The sequence below is a fragment of the Cheilinus undulatus genome, linkage group 7, assembly GCF_018320785.1.
Source record: "Cheilinus undulatus linkage group 7, ASM1832078v1, whole genome shotgun sequence".
Classification (NCBI taxonomy): domain Eukaryota; kingdom Metazoa; phylum Chordata; class Actinopteri; order Labriformes; family Labridae; genus Cheilinus; species Cheilinus undulatus.
The window spans coordinates 47,647,743-47,674,816 of NC_054871.1; the positions used below are offsets into that span (position 1 = coordinate 47,647,743).

At 39.5% G+C, this 27,074-nt stretch overlaps 1 protein-coding gene across 1 annotated transcript in view; it reads left to right on the forward strand.

Annotated features, from left to right (window-relative positions):
- The window catches only part of sh3rf1 (SH3 domain containing ring finger 1), a 101,751-nt gene that overhangs the window by 62,031 nt on the left and 12,646 nt on the right, over nucleotides 1-27,074 (forward strand). The window contains exons 5-8 of the mRNA XM_041790852.1: nucleotides 3,744-4,049; nucleotides 12,261-12,371; nucleotides 21,569-21,696; nucleotides 25,263-25,433. Of these exons, the coding sequence (XP_041646786.1) occupies nucleotides 3,744-4,049; nucleotides 12,261-12,371; nucleotides 21,569-21,696; nucleotides 25,263-25,433 (716 nt within the window). The remainder of the gene's footprint in view (nucleotides 1-3,743; nucleotides 4,050-12,260; nucleotides 12,372-21,568; nucleotides 21,697-25,262; nucleotides 25,434-27,074) is intronic.

Genomic DNA, 27,074 nt, shown 5'->3' on the forward strand with positions numbered 1-27,074 from the left:
TGTTATTATTATTTTATATTATTAAAGTAAAGCTGGATGAATAAAAGTTGCACCATGTAATATGATTATATTATATGACCATATTATATGATTATATTAAAAGATCAATATGATTATATGATGAAGTCTGTACCCCTCCTATTTTGATTTCTGCTGCCGCCACATATATGGGTGTAAGCCTTCCTATGTTCTTCCTGTGTTCAAGAGTTACCAGGAGGACTGGCCTGAGGGACCTGACTAGGGAAGATCCTTCCCACAAAAGAAGGATCCTGAACTTTGAGAAACAAGTACTGACTCAATCACACCACCATGAGATGTAGTAATAGAAGGCAGGTTCAGCAGCTTCTTTGAGTTTAAGGCAAGTCTTGGTGTACCACGAATAGGGATGGAGATTGAAACCCAGGTCCGTAAAGATCCAGTATAGTAGTTTTCAAAAACCTTTAAATCAATAAGGTTTTAGCTCATTGGTACTGCTATCAAGTCTTACAGGCTCTTTGACGTACCGTCATTTCATGTCACTAGTGTAAAAAATATACATCAGTCTTTCAAGGGGAACATAAGCTGAAAGCACATCAGCATTGTGCATTGGATTACACCAAAATGTGGTACCTTCCACTTAAGCCCTGGAGAAGAAAGACTCTGGCTGTGCTGTGAGCAGAATGCAATAATATAACTTTATTTTAATAGAACCTTTTTTTTTTTTATTCCTCGGAACACTTGAGCTGTGAAAAGTACTCCCAGTCTTTGTAGGAAGTCCTGTTAAAAAATATCGATCCAAAGTAAGAATCTTGATTAAATCAGCAGAATCAAAGTTAATTAACAGTCTGAACAACCTAGAAGACAGCTATATTTGATGCATCCAGGGTCATTCAGTAAAGTAAATAAGTGTCATTATGTGTTTGAATGTCAGGGGAAAAAGAAAATTCAATTTTTGATGAAAAATTCAATCAATGCAGCTGTGAAGATGAGTAATGTGTTTGTATTTTAGTGATATAAAATAGATTTAACTGACTGAATCATGGCTTTCTAGATGTTTAACTGAATCTCTTCTTAGTTAGACCACTTCTGTTGTACATGTGTTATCATATTGTCTTTCTTCAAAATAATAGAGAAGCATTGATAATGTTATCAATAAGGAGTTGCATTTATAAGGAGTACTGATATTGATCTCCATCCTTAAACATGGGAAATTGTTCAACCATATTTCATAACTTCAACCACACAATAGCTGAAGTTACTGTAACATGTTAAAAAAAAGGCTGTTTTGTATGGATATGGATAAGGTATGCCATGAGATTCTGGCTCGATCTTAGGTGTGCTTTTAGGAAAAATTGGTTGAAACCCACTGCTCTGAGTAAACAAGCTTGATGTGGCCTGCTGGTCGCTACCTGCTACATGCAGTGTGGTAGCATTGGTCCAACTCCTCTTCCTGTGAGTTGGAATGTTGTATGGTTAGGCTATATGTTGTATAAACATTTGTGTTGTTGCCACAAATTGTAAGTTAATGCTCCATTTCTGACGTTTTCACATTAACTATTGCTGCCATGGCTTGTTGTCAATACTGTAGATATTAAACAAGTTTGATATTTCCAGCCGCGGCTCCAGTTGTCTTCCAGGCAGATCAGGGAGGGTAAATGCCTCGTAGCACACCTTACACCACAGGAACATCTGTCAGGATAATATTTGGAAGCATCAGATAATCTGGCCTTTACTGACTTTGGTTGGAAAGCTAGTATCTGACCCAAAATCAGAAGAATTATCTTTTAGTGTGTACCCCGTTTTATTCTTCTCTCGCCTTGCTGTTTTATTTATTTTGTTTATTTGGTGACTCTTGCACATGCAGAGACCTCCACGTTTGTATTGTTTAGCGTCACTGATGTGACATAAAAAGGCGTAGAAGTCAAAGAGGATGTCCACTGGTTTAGTTCAGTTTTTGGTAAGGGTGCCCATGCTCTGGCCACAGGATCAAATCTCAGCCTTGGTGCTGTTTGGTGTATTTCATCCCCACTCTCTTCATGTTTCCCGTGTCCTTTCAATTGTCCTGTCAAATAAAAGCAAAAAGCCCCAAAAAAGAAGGCAGAAAAAAATCAAACATGCCAGGCTTTCTGTCAGGATGGTGGGGGGCTTTTCAGATGGGGCTTTAATTGTCAGTCACTATGACAAGGTACAGGATAAAACCATAGAGATTTCAGGGTTGATGGGTCCCAAAACACTATGACATTGAGATCAGGCTATTGTTGTTCTTATAACATCAAGTCTGGCCTTGGCATTTAATTCTCAGTCAAACCTCTGCACTGTTTTTTCAGCCCTGTTATTCACAGAGAAATGTAGAAGCAACAGCATGACAGGCTGTAAACTGTCGCCTCAAAACTACCCTTCAGTGTTCATTGTTCACAAGGTTTTTCCAGAGCCCTCAGAGGTCCCCTTCTCCTTATATAGATAAGCCCAGCGATAAAACTGACAGAAACACTGAATGATGCAGTTTCACATTAAAAATCAGTGTTTCTCTGGCACTCTCTGGCAGCCAGAGAGGCTCAGGAGAGGACTGTGAGATGAGCTAAAGCTAGCATAACAGTTGCCCATCTTTTTCTAAAGTAATGATTCCTTTGGGTATGTTAAGGAGGAACCACCTATCAACACAAGTCTCTTCTACAAAACAAACAGACCTGCTAATTTAAACCAGGAAAAAACAATGCAATCACCAGTTTCATGGTTGTGCTTTTAAGACTACATCTGCTACCTATATGTCACTGGCTGAGTAAACATCTTTCAACTGGTCAAAAGGTATTTTTAAATTGGTTAAAAGGTGTTCTTTGATCATGGCAGTTAGGTGACATGGTAAAAAAGAAGTCAGCTGAAATATTTTTAAGTCTTTTTCATAAGGAAATCACTGAAAATGACATATGAAGGTTTTTTTTTTTATTTGTATGCATTGGTAGTCCAAAAAAAGTGTCAAATATTCCTGCTCAACAGCTACATCTGATCTGAGGGACTAAATTTTAAGTTGGGTACTGTCTCTGTTTATCTACAATGATCTGTAATTGCTTTTAAAGGTGGTTTTAGATTTAATTGGGTCAAGGTTCCTCACCTGGTAATTTGTCAAAGCTCTGCATCTTTGTCTTTTATGCTGACATGTCAAGTGAAGCTGCACAGCTTTTTTCCTGGATTGGAGTTAAATGCTTTGCTTTCATGTTGTAGCTATCGTGAGCTGCTCAGGGCAACGGGTGACAGCAAGTAAGAGCACCCTGTGATTAACTGAAACCTTTTTAGTGCTCCTCCTTTGAATTTTATCCCACAGTCACACATTATACCACCTTTGGAGGTACAAAGCCTAAACCTTTAGAGCTGACTTGGAACCATCAAATCCACCAGGTTATTTTCTCTAATGTAAAGAGTGGATGAACAAGGAGGGGATTGAAACTTGGCACTGTAAGGACTATGAGAAACTCCTCAAGTTAATCTTACTTGGTGCTATTTATCTTGTGCTATATCTTTTTTGAGTAATAAAGAATAAAGAATAATAAAGTAATAAAGAAAATGATCCCATCCCTACTGATGGATCACTCTTCTACGTTCCACCACTAAGGATAAAGGTCTTGAATGTCGATCACCTGTGTGATACAAGCTGACAGTTGTCACGATCGTTTTAATCCCGTCAGCTCCATCACTACCACCTCTCTGTCTGTTATTTCCAGCTTATAGTTCTCTCTTCATTGCCCCCTGCCTCTCTTCCTCTCTCGCAGTTCAACTCAGCAGCTCGTCAGCTTATAGAGTTGGACAAGCCGTCAGACTCCAACGGGGACTCTGGTGAGGGGGCCTCCTCGGGGCCCCAGAGCAACGGCGCTCAGCGGGCAGGGGAGAAGAAGAACAGCAAGAAGCGACATTCCTTCACCTCTCTCACCATGTCCCACAAACCCATGCTAGCTCCACCCCCCCAGCGGCACTCCATGGAAATCAGCGGGCCGGTCCTCATCAGCTCCAGCAATCCCACTGCAGCAGCACGAATCGGAGAAATCAGCGGGGGCCTTTCCTGCAGCGCACCTTCACAGGTGAGGTTCTTCACTGGAAGGGTAAAGGAGAATAACTGCTGTATTTCATTTATGACGGTCAGTGTTAATACTACAGTATGAATGCTAAGGAAATCAAGGTCTAAAATCACTGCATTGAGTTGTTTTATTCCCATTCATCATGTGCTGTTTGTCCTTTAAGAAGCATTGTAATCAAGCTACCGTAGTACAGTAGCCGCAAGCATCTTCTTACTCTCACAGTGATGTAAAATGAGTCCACCATTGCTCCTTTGAATGTCTCATTCAAGTTTAAAAACTCAGTCTTACTTAGATAGAACTATAGTTCCTAATTTCTTCCAAACTAAAAGAGTTTTTCCCTAATGTAAAAGTGAAGTTCCCTCAGTTTTACACAAAGTAAAAGCATTTAAAAGAGAAGAGTTTCTAGAAAAATTCTCTCAGCTTAATTGCTAATCCTACTGGGAATAGTTAAGCAAAAAAGCAACTAAATGTGGTCTTCCAAAAAGTGTTAATGCTGCCACATAAACTAGAGATATTGGACATAAGTGAGTCATTTTGAATATGCATTTCTGCATAGTTCTTCATGTATAACCGTGTTATATAGGCATGTTCCCAGGGGAATAATCTTACGTCCTATTAAGCTCTAATTTAAATTGTGTTTGGTTGACAAGTCTAGCCTAGATAACACAAAATCGTGCACTTTTAATTTAACATGGGATCACAGAGGCTTTGGATAGATAACATGACGTGGGCTGCAGAATGTCGCTAATGTTAGCAGACCTCCTGCAGGACCATGTGGCATACCACAGTCTAGTTCTGGACAGTTTCGTCAAATCTTTTAATAACTCTCCTTACATCTCAGTGTGTCTGAAACAAAAGAGATGTTTGCTGGTTTTCATTCAAGCAACCTGTTCCTGCACCAACATTCATGAATGGCATCGCTGTAAAGACAGCAAGTCAGTATAATTACTACCGCACCATCCTTGATGATAAACTGACCTGATGCTAACACAGATGCCGTTTGAAAAAAAGCCAATCAGAGACAGTTCTTCTTGAGAAAGTTGAGACCATTTAATGTTTGTAAATGTCTCTGAAAATATTTTACACATCTTTTCTTGAGTCCTATCTAACTTTTGCGATTATCTGTTAGTTTCATAATCTCAGCGTGCTTAACAAAAACAGGCTGGGTAATATTGTCAAGCTTTGCAGAAGGCATGTTGGCTTTGACTTAAATGATCTTGGCCTTTTTTTCAAGTTAGGGCCTCACAGAAAGCAAAGGCCATCCTGGGAGACTCTCAGCACCTTCTGCACGCAGAGTTTAGACTTCTGCTATCTGTTAGGAGGTTTGCTGATGCCAGGAGGGCCAAAGCTAACAGATACCTGAGGCCATTTGTTCTATCAGCTGTTGGAATTTTAAATAAGCTCCAGGCACTGCTGCCTTTATTCTTTGGACTGTTAGAGTCGTGTGTTAAATCTCACTACCTGTTCAATTCAACGTACTTTTCGTCAGAGATTGTATTATCAAAGATCTGTTTTTAGCTAGCCATAGTCTCACCTTTCTCATTGAAAAAGGTTATTGATAACCATTTTAATTCTTACTTTAAGTTGAAGGAATTACCACCGCTGCATTAAAGTTTAGAAAGAGCATTTAACCAAGACAAATATTAAGAATTACATTAACTGACTTTTAATTCTCTTATACCGAGTATATACGACTTTAGCGGTTTAGCTGGGTGATTATTTGCATCCCCAGTGTGAAACGCTGTATTTGACAACATGAGCACTTTGAAGCTGTCTATTAGCTTTAATTCATTTCAAACCACACTGGGAGAACAGAGCAGCACTCATTGAAATAATTAATCTCAAAGTCAGCATTATTTAATCCATCCCTTTGATTTCAAATAATTTTCAAAATCAAGGCCTTGGACATCTTTTTCTGCAACTTTCAGATAATTATGACTAAAATAAGGACTTTTACAGGACAAACTTTTTACATCCATCATATGAAGTGTCTACTTTTGTAACTCAAAATGTTTGATTGTCATTCGGAAAAGAAAATTATGTCAAATAGACCCCAGTCCAAAAGAAATGGCAGAATTCCCCTTTAAATCAGTGACCTAGTTGAGTGATCTCTCTCAACCAGCTAATTTGTCAATATCCTGTTCAGTGGTTCTTAATTGCAGCAGTGTTTACAAAACAAAAAGACACAATACACATTCCAGCTTCTGTCTTTTGTTCCCACAAGATGTTTGTTTCTCCTCAGAGGCTCCACTCTCCTCCTGTCAGTAATTAGGCCCACTTCCCTTCTCCCCATCATACCAAACAGGCCATTCCTCCATCCAAGCGTTTGAAATCATGGATGCGTGACTCCACTCGGCCGCAAAAACGGCTCCAGCTTAGCCCTCAAGGTTTCCACACCAATCCTGACATGACAGGAACCCACAGCTGCTTTATGGTTGGTAGCTGCTGGAGATCAGCTCTCGACAGTCAGACAACAGATTTACATGAACGAAGAGATTTACAGGCCCTTGTGCTTTATTAGAGATTTATGCTCTCAATGTATTTAATTACAGTGAGTATCTATTAACAATATGATGTAAACAATATAAAATATGCCCAGTAGTTCTTATCTTTCATGGATCTCTTTAGAACTATCAATAAACCTCTTTCAGGTTTGGGAATACACTGTTTCCCACAGGATTTTAGAGGACTATCGTAGTGGGACCCCAGACCCTCTTGGGGGATCGAGGGCCATGCTTCCTCAGTAGAAAAATGTGGACAGTTGCGTTGTCTGCCTGTTTTCTTTCCCTTCTTTTTCAAGTTGACTTTCTGTGATTTCACAAATCGGTCACAAAGACCCAGACAAGAAAAGATGTAACTGTAGATTTAAATTTCATTAATGTACCTAAAAAGCACTGCATTTATCTAGTTTGATTTCCTTCTTATTAAAAAACTGTAATGTATATTTCAGTATCATTCAGCCTTACTTCAGATGTTTTGTTGCATTCTCATGCTCACTGGAAGTTTTTAGGTTTTTCCAAAGTTAAATGTTTAGCTTTGGTTCACTTTGTTTTGCCGGAAGCTCAGGGTTAAACCACCACCGCTCCAAATATGAGCTGTACAAAAATACTTGAAGTTGAAAAGGTTGTTGGCATAACGAGCAAGGTTACATTTTAATTTCGTTTTCACTTTCTGTGTTCAATATCAGTTCAGTTTTAATGAGTTTTTGCTTTCTTAGTTTAGTTTAGTTTTCATTTTCCAAAAAGTGCTTCATTTAGTTTAGTTTTAATAGTGTTAGTGTTAGGGTTTTTTTTCCCCAGATACATGTCAAGGCTGAGTAAACATCATACATTTTTAAGAAGTTATTCCAACAGGCTTCTCTTCGCTTATCATTTTATTTATTTAAAAATGATGCCTGAATACAACTCCAGACATAAAACTACTGCTGTGTAAAGTCTTAACTGATCAATCCCAGCAATTTTACACTCCTCAGACTTGGCTGAAGCTGCCAGTCAGTATGGCTGTGTCAAAGGCCAAAACTAAGTGTATTTTTTCTTTATTTTTATTTTATTTTAGTTAGTTTTGTAAGTGCTCTATACCTGTGGTTTTCAACTGGTCCAGTCTCAGGACCCACCACCTACTGTAATCTGATGTAAGGACCTAAATTTCTCATATTTATTAAATTAATTCAACAGAAATGCTGAAATTTGGACCTTGGAAGGAACACAACAAAAGGCTTAACAAGAGACTTGCTAGCACTTTGGGAGGATACGCATGCAAGCATTTCATTTCACTATGTTTTAGCATTTTAACACATTTTGGTTGTTTTTTTGTTTTGTTTTGTTTTTTTTTTGTTTGTTTTGAAAGGTTATAAGACATTTACAAATTATCATTGGAAAACTAACTTTCTTGAAAGTGTTTGCATCCAAGATAACAGGAGGATTAAGTAAAGATCTCAAGAAAACAGTCAGAATTTACTAATTTTTCTGCAAATTCAATAGATGTGATAGATGATAGATGGGGATGTTTTTTTTCCTGAGACGAGTCCACGACCCACTGAAAACAATCCTGCGACCCACTTTTGTCCTGACCCACTAGCTGAGAACCACTGCTCTATACTGTTTTGATAAGTTTTTTTGTTTTTTGGTAAAGCTTAGTTTTTATTTAGTTTCAGTTAAGTAAAATGATTTTCCTATTTTAGTTTTGGTTGTTTAGTTATTTTTAGTTAACTATAATAACCTTGATAACGAGTATGAAATATGCTCGGACCGCTTGGCTTTGTTTTTAGCATTCTCTATTCCATGTTAGCTTTATTTAACAAAATGTACATGCCTGCAGGAGATCTCAGGTAGCTCTATGGACCGGCCCTTTGGATCAGCCTACTGTCACAGTACCTGAACTGGCCATGTGGATCTGGATTAGACCAATATCAGATATGCATATCCATCTAGAAAAGCACAAGTCATGATGACATTATCCTCAGATTTTATAATTGTCATCCCAATTCAATGCTCAGCAGACATCCATACAATTTTCATACATCCAACTAACTTTGGTTGTTTCCTGAAGGTCTTGACGTCTTCATCCTGTTATCTTGGAATAAACTTGCTATTTTTTTCCGTAATAACTTGTTTAACTCATAAAGGGTGAATCAGTTCATTTAGATAAAGGCATTGTCATAGAAGAGAGCATTGTTATCCTGAGACAATAAGATAAAAAAAAGTGTAGACCTTGATTAAACAAGATTAGAAAATACTTATTGCTGAAAAATGGAGAAAAATCAAATGAATGATGCATGTCCTCACAGGGCTTCAGTACTTGAGAGTTTGTAGCTTACTCAGTATTGCTTTTATTTACTTCAGTCTTGCTTGTTTTCACTCTTCAAAGTACTTTCTGTCTTGTTCAGATGCCGCTGTTTCACTGAAACGCCACATTCTGAATCTCTGTATTAGACTCGATCATTAATCTTTCATCTGCCAAGTGTTTTGTGCGAGAGAAGAAATAGAGGAGAGTGCTTGTCTGCACTGAAAGTGGATCTAAAAGAGCTTCTTTCTTTACTAAAGGAGAACATTTTACTTTGATATCATTTATGTATTGTCAGAGTATTTTTTTTTACTCCACGTAAAAGCTGTAATCACATTTTTTAATGACTCAAGATGAGGACACTTTTAGAGTTAGACAAACATTTTTTAGCCTGTAAACAGATCCTCCCGGGTGACAACAGAGCTGTTTGATTTAGATCTCTGTGTTTAATAAAAACAGAATAGTGACTCCTCTCTACCCCTTCACCTCTACTCATCTTCCCTTCAGACAAAGCCCAGACAAAAAATAACAACAAAGGTAAGCCTCGTTGCCTCTGGGGGCTGAGTTGTTTGTCTGCAACATGAACACAACTCCATCCATTAAACCATCAGACCAGACATAGAGCTGGAGGCTATGGTAAATAATCTAGCCACAGTGTTTCTTATCTCTAATGACCACTATCAGTTTTATCAGGATATAAAATAAGGACGCTGAGGTGTAAAGTATTCTTATGGTACAGAAGACAGGCTTAAGAGCTTGACTGTTTGTTAGTGAACTTGTAGAATTATGTTTTGATACATTAATGTTTGTTGACATACATCAAATTTATGCCTTGTACATTTTATCATAAAAATCATGAAATTTATCATGAAATCAGTTTCACCAAATAAAAAAAATAGCATACATATAAGCTGACACTTTCTAATCTGTTGATTGATAAGTTAAAGGATTTTTGCCACTGAGTGGTTCAGTTCAGTTAGCCACCGCACAGACGTTTTTTTTTTTTTTTTGTGGCGTTTCCATTATCCCAAAAAACCAACCTGTACCGTTCCACTTTTTTTGGGACTCTTCCATAGGGGTCCCAAGCTACCTTTCTGTCCCAAAAAGGTGGAGCTACACACGCACAATAGAGGATTTGCACTGACATCACTTTCAGCGAAACACGACTGCTTAGCTGGGCTGAAAAATATGGCTGCCAGCTCTGTGAGGAGTTGCTGAAAATGAGAGAAAGACAAATACTGTATCTGCTTAAGCTAGGGATATTTGGGCTAGATAGAGATCCATACTGTTCCTGGTCTGTGGATATTGGTGGCCACAAATCATGTTTCCTGGTATTTATGCAGATCTGATTTCAAGTAGACAAAGCACAGCATGAAGGCACACATCAGCCCGGTTCATCAGTGATGGATGTGAAACTAATTTAATGTAGAAGTTTTGTTAAGACAAAGTTTTAGATCAGTTGATTCACAGTATTGTAGCTAGATATTCATCTACTTCTTCCTACTTTAGGTAAATAGTAAAAGATCGCTTGTTGTTGAATCTGTTTGCAAAACTTCAGGCTGCAGCCTGTTTTAAAATGAGATCAACATACCAGGATTTCTTAATGTCATTTGATTTTAATCCCAATTGAACCTGTGGTTTATTTTTTAAGTGACAAATTCAAACTCCAAGCTTTATCGTGTCGTATAAACTATTTAAGGCCTTAAATCTGTGATAGATATTGATAGACTTGACAGTTTTTTTAGTCTTTCCCTAATAAAACCAGCTGTGTTAATCAGATATCACAGGAATTTTTATGCAGCTGTAAAACATAATCCATTGTCATTAGACCCCTTGTCACCTTAGAAATTATTTGACCCTATGGCTGAGTTACTGAAATTTAAAGTCTTAATTTTCTTCAAGGTCAGAGGCAGGAGTATGGACTTGAGTTCACATTAAGGTTAAATAATATGTTCATCACCAACTTAATGCTTGTGGTATTAACTGCAACAGCCCAGCTTCATCTTGTGTCTTTATTTACGTACCATTATGATTTTAAACATTTCTGCACATGTATTCCATCAGCTGAGGATCTGTACTGACTGAGGTCAACATAGTAAAGATTTAGTCATTTAAAAAAAAACTGTACTTTTCAGCTGAAATAAGGCTGTTTACTGCTTATTCCCTGCTGATTTCTATCACTCATCTTTACTGTAACTCAGCGAATGGAACAGCAGATACTTGTGCGGCATCACATGCATAGCCTTGACAGTCCACCAATCACATGAGGGTACACAAACTATTTTGGGGTTTAGCATACCGAACCATACCAAACAATACTCAGTCAGTCTGGACCGCCTGGTGAAAATGCGGCTTTAGTTGATGAGCTCTAGTCCAACCAAAATCTGGTTGGTCTAACAATCACACAATTACACTCTAAAGCAGCGGCTCCAAACCCTTTTTCCCTCAGAGCCCCCTGCACTTTTATCTACCAAAAGCCAAAAACCCTTAGACCTACACATTAATAACCTATCCATTGTTTTTTTAATTGATATGAATTTTAGATTTGACTAACCACATCCCAACAGAAAAGCCCTAATATCATTGGTTTCTAGCAAAACTCCTCTGTATAAAGAATCCTCAGGTGTGTTCCTGGTGTTGATGTAGGCTCTTACATGTATGCAAGTGTAATTTGTCTGTTTTGTCAGGATGGATAAGCACCAAGACTTAGAAAACTACACCCATTTTCATAAATAAACTCATACCCAAACCCAAACTAAACCCATTTCATCTGTGCATAGAGCATAATTTGATCAAACAAAAATGCAAGCAAACTTCTACGCACTCTCTAAATTGTAAAAGAACATAAGCAAACATAAAGTATATTCAGCTTTAAAAACATGCTGTGTTCTTATTTTCGCTCAGCTTTTTCACATACAGTGTTGCCTTTGAGCACACTTTACATTATTTCTCTCCCTGGCACACCCAGAGCACAGCAGATAAGGAGGGAGTGTAGATTGAATCTGAGGCTGGCGTGCTTTCTAGAAGGTTCACCTTTAGAGGCTGCCCTGTCTGGGGCAGTCATGCATGCAGAGGGAGAGCGCGGGCTACAGGGAGATATTGTGTGTCCAACAGTATGGCCTTGTTACCAGGACACCACCGTGACTCACGTGGATGACTGCTCGGAGAAGCCGCCTCATTACATATCCTATGAAATGTCCTGTTGTGTGATCAGTTGATTTCCACCAGCCAATCAGATCATCCGATTACCTCTGTGGTTCTGGCTAAGTCACTAGGAAACAGCCCCACATGTGTGAAGCGCTGTCATGTATGATTCATTTACACACAATGTGGCAGTGAAGTATTTTTAGCACCACGTTGATTCTCCATGACTCAGCGGAGTTTGCCCTTTACATTGGATGGTCACAGTCAATGTCTCCCATCTCTTGACAGGTTCACATTTGCACAACTGGATTAATCGTGACCCCACCTCCTAGCAGTCCTGTTACTACAGCAACGGTCTTCACGTTTCCCTCCGACACGAGCTACACATCCATCCCTGTGGTAGGTGGAGTCCTCTGCAAGTTTTTAGACACAAACCCAAAGCAACAACAGAAAAAGTTGATTATTCAAAACTGCAGATTTCCCGTGTCTTTGCTCATTGTTTTGTTGACCCAGCTGAGTCATTTATGAGTGTATATGAATTATGTGGTATTGATGACCAGTGTCAGAGGAAATGATGGACTGGCCATCTGGAATGTAGGAAAATGCCAAAAAAGGCTTTTTTAACTTCGAACCATTTGGGCTCCTCTGAAATTCTCAGTTGAAACAGTTATTGATGAAGGCAAAAATATTAAAGATCAGCCTAAGTTTATGTTTCAATAAAAAAGATTTTCTGCATGATACCTTAGTGGTAGCAAGGGTGAAAAGTGATATTGAATGTTTTCAAAGCAGCACTGGGTAAAAATGAGACATATCAGGGCACTAAAAAAACTAAGTAGAAGGGCTGAGAAATGAAGAAAGCAATTTGGCTGAGGGTAGGATTAGATGATCTTAGATTGTAAAGAAATAGAATGTATCTGCCATCTGCTAGAGCAGAGAAGTCTGGCAAATCATATTGTACTTGGGTAGATCTATGTTCAATTTGTGCCCTCCCCTCCCTTAAACTAAAACTATAGATTACGTAATTTAAAGTCGCTGTAGAGTGATTAAAAAAAATCTGTATTTTGGGTTTGTTGTATGACAGACCACTGTTTAATGAACCACCAGGCCAAATTTCAGTCATGTAAAACATTTCTAAGTATGTAAAAATGTAACTTCAATATCTTGCAAGTTAAGGCAGTAATATCCTCTCTAGGATGGTGTGGGAGTCTCAGTTGTGCAGTGAAAAATCTTCCAACCTGACAGGAGGAATCATCTTTCTGCTGCTGTATTACAACTCTTCTTCTTTTAAGCCACCAGGGAAACAATCACCATTATTTCATGACAGGCAGACAGTTCAGAGCTAAAAAGTCTCTGTTTAATGTTCTCCTCCTGTATTTAATACTTAAGATATTCCTTATGTCTTTTATCTGAGTAATGTGAAGTTAAGTCTCTCCAGTTTATGAGACGTCTTTGTTGATAGGTTGTTACTGAAAATACTCAATTTATGGCTTTATTATTGCAATGCAAACAGACAGGAGGGATTAAACTGTTTCTGCTTGTTGAGATGCAGCCCCAGTCAGCTTCTTTTAATCATCCAGGACCAAAGACAAGTGAAATAATGATTAAAACACACCTTCAGCAGGTAACATGTTTGTTCCTGCTGCATCTGGTTCAAGTGAAAAATACACAAGCACCCCAGCATTTAGCCTGCCCCCTGACCTTACGGTGAACTCTGGCCAGAGCAGAGACAAAAGTCTGGGATTAAATGTACTGTTTTCTGGTACAAATTTCTCTGTTATGTTGCTTTTAATGATCCGTTGGTCACTGTGACTGATAAATTTTGGAAATTTACCTCACAGTGAACAAAAACACAGCATGTAGCTCGCTGTTAACTTTTAATTAAGGCAGTGACATTTGCTAACAGCAGACTGTATTCAGACTAACAGCTCAGTGATTTTATATTGTTGCAGCGTTAGGGAGCGGAGTCATTCCCCATAACAACTGGTGACGTGGTGGGTCCCTATTTTTGCCTTAGCCAAATTAAACCCAGGAACCAGGAAAGAGGTGAAGAACTTTCTAATTGTCTAAATCCAAAATTCAGTCCCACATATATCTCAGTGTTTTATTACATGTTTATGGCAACCTTGTATCAACATATCTAGTGTGTGCTAAGATTTTGGATTTAACTTTAACTTTAAAGGAACTTTAAAAGAGCTCTGACTAATCTATATGGAACTGCTGAAGGTTTTCCTAAACCATCAGGGTGCAAGTAACAGTTAATTGGACAATCTGCACAGATTTGCAGACTTTTTTGACGGGCTCAAAGGGAAAGCATCTGGAGAGTCAATCAGATGTCAAACAGACATGTATCACAGAGAGTGAGGCAGAGGCAGATGTAGTCCTGTTGTTTTGATTGTTACAGCCAATTTTATTCTGCTCTTACAGTGTTCTACCAAGTTGTAACAAGCATCTCTACCTTTCACCATGAGGTTAAACCTGTCAGGATAGTGGAATAACAGATTGATACCAGTCGTTTTTTTACAGTCTAGACCTTAATCGTTATTTAAAGATGTTTAAGACAGCATTATTAATGATTTCAATGCATTTATTTACATGCATGCTATGCTAAATAAATATAACCAAGGCTGCAGCTCTCTGTCTCCCCTTCTCTGTCTCCCTTGCAGCAGGCAGGTGTGGAAGTGGCACTAACGTCGTTGTTCCGTGTGTAATAATCAAAGATTTCCTTACCACTTTATGAATAAAAATCAAGATTATATTAGCATAAAAACATAACACTGGCTTCAGCTGCTGCAGGACAGGTATCCTCCTTATCTGCTCGGATCTGCAGTGTAAAGTGCTTCTAAACCTTGTAGGGAGTCCTTGGATCGATAAGTAGTATCAATAAGGGCATCAATAGTGAAAAAAATTATAGTCTTCAAATGATCACCTATTAGATTGCAATTGCAATATTGGGGGGAAAATCATAGCTAGATTATTTCTCAAATCATTCATTCCTTCTGTGGGGTTCTTTAGAGTACAAGGCCCAGATTGGTTATCCTGTTTGTCTATCAAATGCTTCATATCTTAAAATCTGCATGACCTAACAGTTATGTACCTTGTGTAATTTATGCTCTAGATAGTGTTTTTTTTATTTAACATCAGTTTAAAGCGGATTATGCAAAAAGCCATCTGCCTCAGTCTGATAACAGCCACCTCCTGCTGGTTTGAATGCACGCAACATCATGATCTTATCAATGAGTTTTCTCATTTATGATGCTTAGGTAGAAGACCTAGTTTTCAGCTGCAAAGGAGATGAAAATTATGCTTTTATAGATTTTATATTGGTAATTTTTAATAGGGTAATGCAAACAACAATCTCCCTCAGTTTATCTGTTTACAGCAGTCTCAGAAAAGCATCTATGAAAACAGTTCTCTAACTTATGTGGAAAGGATGTCATTTCCCCAGTCATTAATTTCTTCATAATTTCAGTATTACACATCTTCCAGGCACGACTACATCTACAGTGTGGCATTAAAGGAGACATATTATGCAAAAATCACTTTTTCAGGCTTTTCTAACACAAATATGTGTCCCTGGCCTGTCCACAATCCCCTCAAGTACCAGAAAAATCCAGTCCCTCTCGTCTTCTCTTTCTCCACCTTTCAGAAAATGTGTGCTCAAACAAGCCATTCTCAGTTTTTTACATCTAGTGACCTCACTAGGGGCCCTTAGCACCCACCCCCAGGTTTGGTTGGCCCTCCTCCACTTGGAGGAAAGTTGCACTCTCCTCTACTGATCCTCTCAGCTACCAGCCAAGATACTGGATGGCTCAGTGGGTTACCCTGCTGACTACAGTCTAGGTGATTGATGGTTCAAATCCCAGTCTAAACTTTAGGGAAAAAAATGTCTGTAATATCACAAGTGCTGCATCCATTTCCTGAGAGGGTGTGGTCAGGGGTGGAGTCAGACAGCTAATTACCATTTAAAGCCACAGACACAGAAACAGCTCGTTCTGAGAAGGGCTGAAACAGAGGGGTTTTTAGACATGCAAAAATCCAATACTGGAGTGTTTTTTCAGCAATAAACTTGACAGCCATGTTTTGGGGACCTCTGAGAACAATATAAACTTGTCTTAAAAAGGTAAAATATGTCACCTTTAATGTTTGGAGAATAAGCCCTGCCTCTCCTTTGTCCGTAGTGTATACCAGAGTAGCGCCCATTTATCTGATGGTCTCAGTTCAGTTCAACAAAGCGGCTTCACTCTGACCCTCGTGATATGAGTCTGAAAAAGAGACTGATTTTTTTGTTATTTAAGAGTCATTGATTAAGATTTCTGAGACGCATCAGGATGCAGATTTGTCAAAAATGAACATGAAAACTTTGGCAGGTCCATCCTCAAGAGGAAAAGAAAATAACTTTTAGAATTTTTATTGATTTGACTAGATCAATCGTTCCTGATACGTTTCAGGAAGTTGAGATATCCAAACACCAACTAGATTTAACAACACAGCATCAAGCAGATGTGTGGCTTGAATTAAACTGTGAGTGGTCGAGCCACTCCTGAACCACAGACGTCATTAGCTTCTCACCTGGGTAAGGAGAAAAAGAACCGGACCAAAGCTCAGTGGTCCAAAGTCCTGTTTTTAGATTTAAAACAAATTTTGCCTTTTATTTGGAAATCAAGGTTCCTCGAGTCTTGAGGAGGATCAGAGAGGCACAGAATCTAAGGTCTCTATGAAGTGTTTCACATTCAGTGATGGTTTGGGGTGCCATGCCATTTGCTGCTATTTGTCTACTGTGCTTTATCAAGTCCAGAGAGGCTGTCAGACGTCTACCAGGAGATTTTAGTAAAGTACTTCATGCTTCCATCTTCTGAGAAGCTGTGGAGATACTTAGTTCCTTTTCACATGCCCTCAGTGAAGCCAAAACTACCAGAAACTGGTTTGCTGATCATGATGTTACTGTGTTTGATTGGCAAGCCAACTGGTCTGACCTGATCCCCGTAGAGAATCTAAAGGCTATTGCCAAGAGAAAGATGAGCGACACCAGACTCAATAATACAGATGAGCTGAAGGCTGCTGTCAGAGCAACCTGGGCTTCATAACACCCCAGCAGTGCCACGGACTGATTGGCTCAATAATACGTTGCGTAGATAAGTGTAAAAGGGCTTCCAACCAACTTTTTTTGATCTGGTGTTTTGTGATATTCTAATATTTTGAGATAGTGGATTTTTTTATTTTTGCTAGCTTTAAGCTGTTATCAAAATTATTACCAAAAAAGTCTTGATGTATTTCCCTTCATATGAGATGAATCTAAAATATGTGGAAGTTTCACTTCTTGAATTAAATCACAGGGGAAAAATGAACTTACAGTAGTTGTCTTTCAGAAACAAGAATGGTTCACAAGCTCACAATTCCCTATGACCCTGGACTGCAGATTATGCATTTCCATTTACGCAGGGCTGCATGATATCATTGGTATAATATTGTTTTCAGCAGATGTTAGCTTAGAGAGGAACTATCAGCAGAAACGAAAAATTCAGCCATTATTTGCAATCCATATTTTGGCTATAACTCTGGCTATATCGGCCGTAAATATTGGCCATACAAACAAATACGTGGACCACCTATGTCAGATTAAGTCTTTTCTTTATTCATCATTGCTCGTAAAACTTTAGTGTGTTTTGAGGACTTGAATTTGTTAATTTGTTCATCCTCAAGTGTTAACTTGTGTATTTTAATGACTCAAGTTTTAGGTCTGAACTATATGGAAATATCAGCATTGAAATCGGTATTGACTGAAATTATTTTTTAAATATCAGCATATAAGATATCCAGAAATAGATATCCAAAAATCCAGTGTCGTGCACCCTATATTTCCTGTCTGTAAATAGAGCTTAGTTTCCATCGGCTATTGTAAATCAAACCAGTGCAGATAGTAAAGTTACTTTAAAACAGAGATGATCAGTTTCGATCAGACAGTCTGTCTCATGACTTTCCTCTCTGATGCCAACATGCTTTTAGTAAGTTCAGACTGTGAAATTGTGAAACTATGTTAATCCGTTGTTCTGTAACTTATGTGGAATAAGATACAGTCTCTCTGTTATCTCACAGTTAGGGAACAAACTCCATAAAGATAATAACATGGATACATCTGTAGAGCGGAAATTAACCTGTCCTTGACACACTTCTGCTGTGGGAAAAAATCTCAGCTCTGCTAAAAACATCCAGAGATCCCTTCAGCCCACACAAAACAGCAGGCATACTTCCTGTCTGTGGATGTGTATGCTCTGGCATGTGGAGGTTTTCAATGAGCAGGAATGTGTACACAAAAGGTTGTGCTCTCCGCTCCACTTGGGAGCCCTACATGATGTTTTTGTACAGATGATTTTGCTGGCCTGCAGGCAACCTAATTATCTCAGCTCAAGCGTCAGCAGTGAACCGAAACACACATCGACTATCACACATACACATAGGCCGTTACACATACCAAAGGGCCCTCTGACTGCCACTCTCCTCTAGCTTTGTGTCATGGAAGCTATTACTCTGCTGCTCACTGCTGCCAATGTTTGTATGGAAAGACTTGTCCCGCTCCAGGAGTAGTTTTCATCATCATTCTAGCACGCTGTTCAATAAAATGTGTTCAGTTTTATGTTGCTCTCATGTTCTTAAAGCAGGCTTAAAGGTTATTTTTAGTACTCCAAACTTGTTCCCATTCTTTTTAAGAAATTGTGTGGTCTTAATGAACCAGCATTAACAAAAAGAGCTGTTATGGATCCACAAAATCCTTAAGAGAAAGCCGAAAGGTGGAAAAACAACCTCTCCAAGGGCTTGGTTTTGTTTAGCATCACTACAGAGAGGATTTCTGTAAAAATATTCACCCTCATGTTTAACAGTAAAATTGCTTTTGTAGAAGCTAAAACAGTAATAACAGCTGTTTGGCAAGCCACCAGATGCCACTGACAAAAACAGTAATTTTACCATTTTGCTCTGAAATACTGCTGCTACAGTCCGGCAAATTTTTTTGTTAATGTGTTGCAACAAATACTGTTTTTTTTTTTGTTTGTTTGTTTGTTTGTTTTGGGTTTTTTTTTACCAAACCTTGAAAAAAATCTGCATTAACCAACACAAAGTAGCCAATTTCTTGGCCTTTTTTTTGCCAGGTTAAATGACTTTTAAATGTTTCACGCATGTGCAAAACTCCTGAATATTTCCTAAAATTTTCAGGGTTTCTGCATTGGTGAGTACAAATAGCACATTGATTGACGTGGAGGGTTTTTGCCCAGCCTTATTTAACCTTTATTTAACCAGGTTAGTCAAGTTGAGATCAAACATCTCTTTTTCAAGGGAGACCAGGCCAAAAATGGCAGCCTTCTTGTGAAGTGTCCACATTAAGTTGGCTCAGGCTGATGTGCAAACACAGGAGGAAATATTTAAGAGAAATCACTTATTGTTTGCAGTATCTTTTTCAGTCTTTTGGTAATGCAGCTAGTTAAAACTCAGATGGGCTTGTACCTTGAAAAACCACTGGCCACAGTACAAATGAACAGAGTCCAGTGGCAGCGTGCTTTACACCACTGCATGGGACGCTTTGCATTGCACTTGGTGATGTATGGCTTGGATGCAGCTGCTCGGCCATGGAAACCCATTCCATGAAGCTCTCTGTTCACTGTTCTTGAGCTAATCAGAAAGCCACATGAAGTTTGGAGGTCTGTAGCGATTGACTCTGCGCGCTATGCACCTCAGCATCTGCTGACCCCGCTCCATCATTTTTCGTGGCCTACCACTTCGTGGCTGAGTTGCTGTCTTTCCCAATCGCTTCCACTTTGTTATAATACCACTGACAGTTGACTGAAATATTATGGAGTGAGGAAATTTCACGACTGGACTTGTTGCACAGGTGGCATCCTATCACAGTACCACGCTGGAATTCACTGAGCTCCTGAGAGCGAGCCATTCTGTCACAAATGTTTGTAGAAACAGTCTGCATGCCTAGGTGCTTGATTTTATACACCTGTGGCCATGGAAGTGATTGCAACACCTGATTTCAATTATTTGGATGGGTGAGTGAATACTTTTGGCAATATAGTGTATCAATGTCCACGGTCAACTGTGTCTTTAGGAAACAGTATGGATTGAGTCCACATATCCGTAATTTAAGTGTGTATATATATATATATATATATATATATATATATTTTTTTTTTTTTTTTTTTTTTTTTTTTTTAAAGTTTTCATTAATTTTCCTTTGACCATCTAGCAGCGTCTCAGACCGTTTTGCCACTCAGCCTGACTGAGCAGTTGTGTTGCACGCTTAAAGCAAAATTAGTGCATACCCTCCACTGCGAAGGTGGAGTTTGAGCACATGCGATAGAACTCTAAAGATGGTGCCTATGGCTGAGCACGGCAAAGCCAAAAGGAACTCTGGTGGCTGTCCTGATGTGGAAACCGGTCAATATTGTGCAGAAAGACTAATCAAACTATCTAACAGCTTGTCAGACCCTTTAATAACAATGTACAAGTTTGCAAAAAAACTAGGGATGCACTGAGGTATCAGTTAAACATCAGTATCTGTTGACAAACATCGGCCATGTGCAAATAATGAGGCATGAACAGACGATTTTATCTGTTGTTTCTGTTGTTGAATCTGATGCTGCTCTCTGGCATAGAAATTGTTAAATCAAAGAAGAGATTTTTTACTTAGCAGAAAAGTAACCTGTTGAATAAACTCTGGTCTGTTTTCATGGTCCGTCATGATAGAAAATGTGGGCATTGGAGGAGTCTTGCCCAAAAGAAGTAAAGAAGAAAACACTGGTATGGACAACCTTTGATTGGGGACGTGTCCCAGCAGGGATTGCCATGGAGCGATTACAGCCCATTTCAAGGATGCCGTCTGAAGCAATCTGCTAAAGCTTTCCCAAATCTTTGTGTGCCTATTAATCATTTGGGGCCCAAAAAACGTAAAGTCTGGACCCAGGTTTAAAGACATCTCTATTCCACTGTAATTATAGCCATGTAATCCAGTAGCACATTGAAGTCAGAACATTTCAGCGCTCTTAAACAGCAGGCTGCCATCTTTAGCCTCTAGTCAAAATCCAGAGTTTCTCTCAACATTACGGACGATCAAAAAGGCAAAACATGTGAGTCATGTTGAGTCCACTCATGCTTGGTTTGAGGGTTGCTCTGAAGTGTGTCGACCGACATGTTTTTCATTTCATATGGTCCCAATTAAATGTTGCAATGGCTTTAACATTGAGCTATGTGATCTCCTAGCAACCAACAAACAAGCAGAATAGGAAATTCTCAGTTGCAAGGGGAAGTCAGGGACAAGACTGCAACGTCTGCCAAACCAGACTCTCCCTTTAGTGTCTGCAAACCAGAGGGAATATCCCAGATGACAGATGATCTCTCATTCTCCTTCCTTCTTTTGTGACTCATAAACAAACTGGTTTCTCTTCTTACGCAACACATTCTCCTTGTTTTTTCAAAGGCTTGAGTTACTTTCTTTTGTCTCACTGCTTCATAGAGAGGGAAACTTAGTGATGAATTGTAGTGAAACTGTAATGCAATCCTTAATAACTTAATAACTAATATGAGTTTCTGTTCTTCTTTTACAGGATGCTCTCCCACCGCCACCACCTCCTCCCCCACAGTCCTCCACTGATGGAGCAGCGTATTCATTGGCCGGCGGACAGAGACCCTCCCCCAGCATAAGCGACCAAAGTGGGAGACAAAGACCCACAGTGTGAGTTATAAAAACAGTCCCACAGTAAAATATGCAGTCTTCTTAAATGTGCAGTGAAATGTCAGAGTCAGTTTGTGCACCAGTGGCTCAGGGCTTTAATGCAAATGCTTGGTTCGCCTGTCTGCAGCCCCCCCTCGGCTGTCAATGGAAGGCTGCAGAGTGTGAGCATGTGCACAGATGAAGGGGTCAGAACTAGGGATGAGTTCAAGAACTCCAGTACTCTAAGTGGCTGTCATTACCTGATAAATGTTTCATTACTAATGCACTACACATGTGATGTTTTAGGTTACAAAAGTTCAGCTCGGTTAGCATTCGGATCCTGGGTTCATCTAACTGATATAGCTTCTCTTCAGCTACAGTAACTAACATAGCAGTGCGTTGTACATGCAGGACAGAAAGATTATGAAAAAATAAGACAAAGAAATATTATATCAATGCTTTATTTGATCGGAAGCACAAACAGAAACAAGTGGAGACGGACAACATGCAGCCAACCCAATTGAAGTAAGTAAAGGCCCTGTTTACACAACGTATTCAGGTGAAAATGCAAAACCTCTGTAGCATTTTGGCTGTCCATTCACATGAGAATGGCGTTTTCTGTGTCAGAAAACGGAACAATTCAGAAATGGGCTCCAAAGTGAGAGGTTTTCAAAACATTGCCATCTCCATCTCCATGTAAACAGGGAAAACGACACTTTCTGAAAATGCACATTTGCATTATGGTTGGGTTGGGTCAGTCAGTCGTCATAGGCGAGTGTTGCAGCAGTCTGAACCCAGCCATGGCAGCTCGACCCAGGCTGTCTAGTGTAGTTACCTGTGATTCAGCTTGTCAAATCACAGATGGCTGGCTTTACAACATTGCAAATAGATAAATGTGAACAGGGGAAAAATCGTTCTTGTGTGGAGGGCTATCAATGTCAGTTTCGTTAGATAAAGTAATGCTACTAATTTAAACACAGAGTAGTGGGTAACCAGCAGGTCTGCATGCCATTTACAGTTAAGAAACATAAGCAACAGGTAATCTGGTTATTCGAGCTCTGAAATTACCTTAAAGTCTTATCCTTAGTGTCAGAAGACTTTGGTAGATACAGGTAAAATGCCCCATGTGAAAAGATAAAACAAGACTTTTACACAGATATCCACACTTTATGGACAAAAGTATCTGGACTTACCAAATACTAATTATTGCATCAGGTCTAACTAATCTAAATAATCTAATTATTGAATTCAGGTGTTTTAGGTGCCCCAGGTGTATAAAATCAAGTACCTATACGTGCAGTCTCTATTTGCAAATATTTGTAGTCCTATAGGGTCATTCTGAAGAGCTCAGTGACTTCAAGAAGGTGCTATGATGGATGCCACCTTTGCAGTAAGACAGTTCATGACATTTCATCCCTGCTGGATATTTCATAGTCAACTATGAATAATGTTAGAAAGTGGAAGCATTTAGGAACAACAGCAACTCAGCCATGAAGTAGAATACCCGTAAAATCACAGAGAGGGATCAATGACTGCCCAGGCGCATGGAGCATAAAATCACCAACACTCTGCTTATTCCATAGCTGAAGAGTTCTGAACGTCCCCTGGCGTTAATGTAAGCACAAAAACTGCAGCTGGAACTTCATGAATGGGTTTTCGTAGCCGAGCAACTGCATGCAAGCCTCATATTACCAAGTCCAATGCCAAGTGTCAGACGGAGTGGTGTGAAGCACACCAACACTGGAGTGTGGAGGAGTTGCAGCATGTTCTGTATAGTGATTAATCACGCTTCTCTGTTTGTCAGTCAGATAGGTGAGTCTGGTTTTGATGGATGTTGGGAAAACATTACCTGCCTGACTGCATTGTGCCAACTGTGAAGTTTGGTGGAGGAGGAAAAATGGTATGGGGCTGTTTTTATAGGGTTTGGTCTAGGCCCCTTAACTTTAGGCTTTTTCGATGAACTGGAACAGAGATTGCAAGCCAGGCCTTCTCTTCCAAAATCCGTGCCTGACCTCGTAAATGCTCTACAGAATGAATGGGCACAAATTCCCACAAAAACACTCATTAGATCTTGTGGAAAGACTTCCAGTAAGTGTGCAGGCTGCTATACCTGCAAAAGATGGGTGCAACTCTGCGTTGAAGTACATCTATTTAAACATTTTTTCATTACTATCCCTGTTGGTGCAGTGGTCAGGGGGATGAATAATTTTTGTCTATATGGTTAAAAGATATCTGCATAAAGGTGCAGCTAAGAAATGGATCTAGATCAATTAACTTGAGCCACAAATTTGTTTTAAGCTGCGTGGCAGAAGCAAGTTTTTAAGATCCCTGACTAACTGAGGTCTATAAGAAAAGATCGACTGACTTCCATTTAAAAAATCCTTTTCAAAGTTGATTTCTTCTGGTGTTTACTTAAGTCATACTCTAGGCACATGGAGGAACCTGGATTGATCCCAGCTTTTGTCTCTTTACCTGTGTGGTACTACCCCGTCTGTCATCCTTGTTTCCAGCTGCATCCACTGTCTTTCTCCCTAAATATTGACAAAAAGTCATTTTCTTCTACTCTTTGGAATTGGACGCTTGAAATGTATTTCAAACATGTACAAGCAAAGTGAAAATGTCATACAAGTAATATTTTTATCTCTTTTATAAAAAAGGTAACATAGAAGTGAGTTTCATTTTCGGGTAAAGCTGCTGTTCAACTTGAATTTTATCCTTGAATTGATACCAAAGGTTGACGGTTCTGCTCTGGGATGATATAGACAAAGCGCTGTTTATGGTGCAGATATAAACATCTCATGGAAATGAAGTCTTGGCTGGAAGGCAGTGCCGACCTCTACCTTCACCTGATTTACAGAGAAATTCCCATGTATTCCCAGAAGCATATATCACATATCAGATGATGATTGCAGATGGGTTAAGAGGTTGGTGCACCAGTGGTTCAGGGTTTTAATGCAAATGCTTGATTCATTTGTCTGTAAGCCAGAGTGTGAGTATGTGCACAGGTGAAGGGGTCAAAACCTTTGGAAAAAGTCTCCTGGGTCCTATCGAAGATCCTCTCCGTCACCCCTGACTTCTGACCCCCCCCCCCCCCCACCTTTACCCTCATTACTCTGTTTTAAGGCCCCACACACCTGACAAGAATTAGATCCACTCATGCCTGCTCTCCCTCCGTCCGTCATCTGCCTGTGCGTGCATGTCAGACTCTGAGGCATTTATGTTCCCTTCCCCCCGACAACGTTGAAATCAAACTGAAAACATCCCAGCTGAGACTCTGCACTCTCTGCCAGTCCAAGCTGCCTGCTCTGGCTCTGCTGTAGAGAGATGACCCGCAAATTGTTTTGTCCTCCAGTGCTGATTTTCTCTGGGTCGGGGGCCACAGTCCCTGCTGGAGGGTCTCAGTGGAGACGATGACAGATGTACAACTAGGCAGCAGGATAAATCCAGAACAAATGGCATGCTGTGAGAAATTGTACAACTGCTTTTATTTCCCCATATGGGGGGAAAATCCTCGTTGGCTCACATTAGCTCCGTGTTTTTGTGTTGTGTCAAAGTCCTGATTTCTTTTCTTCTTTCTCTTTATCTAGCTATGTGGCCATGTTCCCCTACACTCCACGCAAGGAGGATGAGCTGGAGCTGAGGAAGGGAGAGATGTTTCTGGTGCTGGAACGCTGTCAGGACGGCTGGTTCAAGGGCACCTCCATGCACACTGGCAAGATCGGAGTCTTCCCTGGGAACTACATGAGCCCAGTCAGCAGGTCAGACATTAAATTCACGCCAAGTCATTTTTTACTGTCAACATATCGTACAGTCGTGCATGCCTGGTGTCATGTTTATTTGTCTGTGAGAACCTTTTTACATAATTCTGTTTAAAATAAATCTAAAAAAAACAAAGTTTAAGTATTTATTCTGTTTGTAGGTAGAAGCTAAGACTTCCTGAGTTTGCCTTATCACAATTTGCATTCACAGATGACTTTAATACTTCATGTTAAGTACTCTAAAACATGTTGTCAGCATGTAACCTTGATGTTTTGGTGTGAAATCCCTCTTAGCATATTTGTGTTAAAGTGATGTTTAATAAAACCTCTAAATGGTGTAGTATTACTTTCATAACCTTATGGTTGTATAAAGGTCATCGTTTTTTTTTTGGGGCAATGCCAACAAACTCTAACCTTGCACAGCAGATGGATACGCCCGTTTCCGTGTTTCTCACTGACAAATCCATCTTTCAAATCTCCCGTCTGAACGGTTTGGGCCCGGTTAGAAAGTGACAGGACCAATCAGTGACGGGAGGCAGTACTTTCGGCAGAGTCATGACCTAAGCAAGCAGCAACAAGAGACCGGTGCAATTATGGCAGAAGACATTAGTGTGGATGCTGCTAAAGCGTTGTTTTTTCAGAACTTGACATTTTTTCGTTAAAAGAAGAACAAAGAACAGCACTGAGTTATTTTCTTTTCAAAAACTACAAAGTCGTTTACTGACATGTCTACAGGGGCCATGGTTCGCGTTATGTAGTTCTCAATGGAGTTTACTCCTCGGAAGCGGCTGCATCACATGTTTTGTTGCTCTGATTGGCCCGTAAAGATGTGTCAGACAGTATGTTCATCCAATCACCCTCAGAGTTTTTTTTTCAAAGGCTCTGCCCTTTCCCAGATGTTGTCTATGAGAAGTTTACCAGATGGATGTGTGAAACAAATCCATCAGGCGTGCCACGTTAAACAAACTCAGTTTTGTAGCGCCTCTTACCAGTGTTTATTGTTGCAAGGTTATGAAAGAACACTTGGTGGCTTGGTATGGTTAGTTTTTTCTTTGTTCAAAGAAAAATAACTTCAAAACATAAAAGAAATGCAACTGCAGACCTTAAATTTAAACCCTGGAAAAGATCAGTCATATCAACGTTTTCGTTTTTGTTGATAAAGCTGATATCAGAAGTCTCACTTCCTCTTGATTTTGATTGGTCATTGAAGGAGGAATAACATTGACGAGCGTGGCGCTGTTGTTGAGTTGTTTTTAACTGTGAGTTCTGTGACAAAAGACGGCTGATGCTGAGGGCCTCTCAGCCATAAAAATGCTGGATATCATTGGCTTTGCATTTAAAACGAGCACTGCCAGCCAAACAAAGCTGCTGTGGACACAGGGCCCTTTGAAATATAAACCATTTCATCATGACATGACATCACAATAAGCAGAAGTACCAGTACAGACACTGTGTTTCCATTGCAAATATTGGAACCTTTTTTTCCTCTCATTCAGTGCTTAAATAAGAATTTATCCCCTTGAATGTTCTACACCTTTATTGATTTTATAAATCAAAACAGATGTCTACAAAGTGATGTAAATCAAACAAAAATATATAAGGTAAAATAAATTACTCCACAATTATTCACTCGCTTTAAAG